This window comes from Phragmites australis, chromosome 15 (genome assembly GCF_958298935.1).
Source record: "Phragmites australis chromosome 15, lpPhrAust1.1, whole genome shotgun sequence".
In the NCBI taxonomy this organism is placed as follows: Eukaryota; Viridiplantae; Streptophyta; class Magnoliopsida; order Poales; family Poaceae; genus Phragmites; species Phragmites australis.
In genome coordinates, this window is record NC_084935.1 from 623,258 (window position 1) to 627,839 (window position 4,582).

General features: G+C 51.0%; 1 protein-coding gene across 1 annotated transcript; it reads left to right on the plus strand.

The window, feature by feature from the left end:
- Positions 1 to 384: 384 nt before the first annotated feature.
- Positions 385 to 2,485, plus strand: LOC133892792 (protein ETHYLENE-INSENSITIVE 3-like 2). The gene has a single exon (XM_062333741.1). The coding sequence runs from the start codon at positions 481 to 483 to the stop codon at positions 2,269 to 2,271; it is 1,791 nt and encodes a 596-aa protein (XP_062189725.1). The 5' UTR covers positions 385 to 480; the 3' UTR covers positions 2,272 to 2,485.
- Positions 2,486 to 4,582: the final 2,097 nt, after the last annotated feature.

The following is a 4,582-nucleotide window of genomic DNA, read 5'->3' on the forward strand; positions in this document are numbered from 1 at the left end:
TTTCAAGATAAGGGTCCTCTGGGGTGAAAAATCCTATGAGACCAGGTCTGCCATAGTATTTTTCTACTGCTAGTAGTCAATCGTGTCTGGTTAATGAGTACTGGCTATGCAACATAATTTGAAACTTTATCTACTGGTTCTCGTATAAATTTGCATCCCTACTCATGTCCACGAGTTTTGCCATTCACCTGAACACACATAAATTCAGAGCAATCCTTATTGAACATAAATTCAGAGCAATGCTTCACACGGTTCCTCTTTTTTTATATTTGGAGAGGATTACACGGTTCTATTTATTTATTTATTTTGAAAGATTACACGGTTCTTGTAAGTCGTTACCATTGAGCTCACGGCTCACGTGCTCAGTTTGCGCGTCGTGCAGGTGGATATATAGCGGTGAGCCGGTGATACTGCTGCCGCGACACCAATCCTAACGAGGACAGGGTTGCTCACCTTGCTCCCGTGTGCCTGTAAGCGGCGATGATGGGAGGAGGGGCGGCGATGGTGGATCAGCGCATGGCGCCGGCGGCGGATGGCATCCGCGAGAAGGGCTTCTTCGGGTTCGGAAGCGAGTGCTTCCTTGGGGAGGGCGACCTCGTGAACCCGGCGCCGGCGCCGGCGAGGGTGCACGAGGAGAGCTTCCCCGATGACGAGAGCGACGACGACGTGGACGGCATCGAGGAGCTGGAGCGCCGCATGTGGCGCGACCGCGTGCGGCTCAGGCGCCTCAAGGAGCTGCAGCAGAGCGCGCGCGAGGCCGGAGGCGCCAAGGAGAGCGGCGGCGACGCGGCGAGGCAGCAGCGGAAGTGGCAGGCGCAGGGGCAGGCGCGGCGCAAGAAGATGTCGCGCGCGCAGGATGGGATCCTCAAGTACATGCTCAAGATGATGGAGGTGTGCAACGCGCAGGGGTTCGTCTACGGCATCATCCCGGAGAGTGGCAAGCCGGTGACCGGCGCGTCCGACAATCTCCGCGCCTGGTGGAAGGAGAAGGTCCGCTTCGACCGCAACGGCCCCGCGGCCGTCGCGAAGTACCAGGCCGACAACGCCGCGCCGGGGGGCGGTAGCGAGAACGGAGGAGGCGCGGGAGCCGCGGCGCCGCACTCCTTGCACGAGCTGCAGGATACCACGCTGGGGTCGCTGCTCTCGGCGCTCATGCAGCACTGCGACCCGCCGCAGCGCCGGTACCCGCTCGAGAAGGGCGTACCGCCGCCGTGGTGGCCGTATGGCACCGAGGCGTGGTGGCCAGAGGCCGGCGTGCCAGGGGAGCTCGGCTCGCCGCCGTACAAGAAGCCGCACGACCTCAAGAAGGCGTGGAAGGTCGCCGTGCTCACCGCCGTCATCAAACACCTGTCCCCCGACGTCGACAAGGTCCGCCGCCTCGTGCGGCAGTCCAAGTGCCTGCAGGACAAGATGACCGCCAGGGAGATCGTCACGTGGCTCGCCGTGCTCAAGCAGGAGGAGGAATTCTACCTCAAGCTGCACCCCGGCGCCCGCCCCCCACCGTCATCCGCCGCACGCGCGCTCTCATACAACTCCAGCTCCGGTGAGTACGACGTGGATGGAGTCGACGAGGAGGAGGCCGGGAATCAGAAACCATCCTCCGCCGCAGCAGCGCTTGTGGACCTTACCATGGACACTACAGGCAACAAGTTCGTCATGCCAGCGGCGATGATGAAGGAAGAAACCGCCGACGCCGAGTTCCTCCAGAAGAGGAGGGCGCCGGCAGCCGTCGAGCCGGACCTGATGCTGCACAACAGCGGCCGCGTGTACATCTGCGACAACAGGAGCTGTGGGCGCGGCTTCCTCGACCGCAACGCGCGCAACGCCCACCAGTACACCTGCAAGTTTAACAGCCCCGCCGTGCCGCCGAGCGCTGCCGAGAACAAGCTGGTGCCACCCGTGTTCCCGTCGCCGTACGACCTTCCCGCCGACGGCCAGAGATCGCTCGCCGAGCTGATGAACATGTACGAGGCCAACGTTGGCGCGCACAGGAGCCTAAGCAACGTCGGCGCCATCGTCGCTCCGAGCGTGCACTTGCAGATGGGTGGCACTTTTCTGGCGCCGTGCCTATTTGGCGATGTCAACGACGTGATGATGCAGCAGCAGCAGCAGCAGAGCACGCCGTTCGGAGGCGACATCGCCATTGCGTCGCCGGAGTTCAGGTTCAGTTCAGGCTTCAACGTGCCAGGAGGCGCCGCACACTATGGCGGTGCATTGCAGTTGCAGCAACCGCAGCCGCAGAAGTCCGTGGAATCCAATTGGTTCGACTGAGTACTGAAGAATGGATGAAGCTTGTTAGTTCTAGGACACTAGAATTCACGAGCTCGATCGTGAGTAATTTTCAGTTCATGGCGTCCTGTATGGATTAGTTAATTCGAGCCTGTCGATTTGTTTTGGTCCTGATGTAACTGCAAATGGCTCATGCCATTCAACCATTAAACCTCTTCGTGGAAACTTCCATCTGTAGCTCAATTCTTTAGCTTAATTCTGTGCACCGGATTGGCTTAAACTTGGCATTTTGGACATCGACAAATCCACACATAACTTTTACGGTTCCAATCTGAAATTTCGAAAGATACTGATATCTAAAGTTTGAATACAAGTCTATCTAAAAAGAAAAGTTTTCGTGGGCTGTTTAATGCATGGAAATGAGTTGAGCTGATGGTATGGGTCGATAAGGCTAAGATTTTTTTTAACGCCGGATGTTTATATGCTTAGGTCAGGTCACCGTTGAATCATCTGATGAGTTCAAATCGAGCCTTACAGAGAATTTTGGATTTCAGCCTGGTTGAACTCACTGGATGTTTCGGTATTTAGAGTTTTGTTATCGTCGGATCATCCAGTGTTTAGTCTTGGAGCTGGAAGTTTTAACGGATCGAAACATACAATGTTTGGATCGAAATATCCGGTTAGATGTTCCGGTGTTCAACTTTTTGTTCTCGCTAGACCATCCGGTGTTAAATCTCAGAGCTCGAAGTTTTAACGGATCGAAACATTAGATGTTTGGATCGAAATATCCTATTAAATGTTTTTTTGCCCAAACCGAGAGGTCCATACTTAAAAAATCGGACCTTTCGATTGGATCGTAACATCTGATCAGAGGGTCAAAACTTCCAATTAAATATTTTTAATCCAAACCGAGAACCCCACGTTTAGAAAAATTTGATATTCTGATATGATCAGAAGTCCTTATTCTCCGGATCGGGGAATCATAACTTTTCTCTCTTTTTTTATCTTTTTTTCCTAGTTATCTTTTCCAATATCTATTGCTCTTCGTTCTTGATCTCGATGATAAAGGACAAGCCGCCGACCATCTACGTTCTGACGGGTTCCTCTTAAGTGTGGGTACTGATGAAGACCCAGTGGTGCGTCACCACGACTGGGATTTACTAGGTGTTACTCATCAAATACTGTTGATCAGAACTTCTTATCGTCCCGATCGAAACATCCGGTTTGGGCTAGAAGTTTTGATTCGTTTAGCACACGGAATGCTCAGAATTTGACGCGGCGCTTTTTCGTGTTAACAGTATGCGTAACGCCAAAATTTACCTAATTTCGCGACGCTCTAGGCTCGGTCAGGGCTTTGAGCTTCCTTCTCTCCAGTTCATTTTGAGCTCTCCGCAAAAAGGCACATATTCTTGAACGAGGTAAGTTACAAATTCTCGTGCGGCAACTCAATGATTTAAGACTTGACTTTTTCTTTACCAAAATCACAAGAGATTGAAAATGTTATCTCTTTTCTTTGGTTCCCTTGTCGAGCTCGTGAAAAGGCGCCCTTTTCCTGATCTAGAAAAGTAAGGTTGCCCTTTCAGTGATCACAAAAGGCTTCCAACCTGTTTCTGATTGAGACTACTCCAGCCGTCATCACATGGTGTGCTGTATTTTCACTTGTGATGACTGACGGGCTCTTTGATTCTCGCACCCCAGTCATATTAAAATTAAAATTAAGGTTCTAGTAAAATTTAGCCATATTAAATAGCGTTTAGTTTAAGACTAAATTAAAATTTTGATCGGTAAAATATCAGGACGGCTGTTTTTATATTAAAAAATTGTCGGCTAAATTTTTTAAGACACGACTAAATTTTAACTTTAAACTAAATGAAAACTAAAATTTTTAGACGTAATCAAATTTTAACTTAGACTTACAGGCAAGAACCAAACAGCCCTGACCTTTGGCGTGCTCGCCGGGACTGCTCGCCTCCCCACTGTCATGGAGCAGCAATTGAGCCGTGATGAGGACCGTTTACCCGACGGGACAGACATGCCAACAATACTGTGGCGCCGGAAGATGGGAGGGACACCCAGCACGCACCTAGATGCTGCTAACTCTGTGAGATTTCGGAATATAATACTCAATTCGCGCCTCGCAACAAACGAAGTATAGCAATCGGGCTGCGAATTTCTTTGTTACCTGACATTCTTCCTTTTGCCGTAATTTTCTTTCTCATATATTCGCGGGCCAAGTGTTACATTCCAAAAGGCACTCAGATTAGCTGTTGTTTGTTGCGAGGTGCGTGAATTAGATGTTATATTCTGAAATAGCCTTTGACAGGATGTAGCAACTTATTTCTAGTAGCTTACC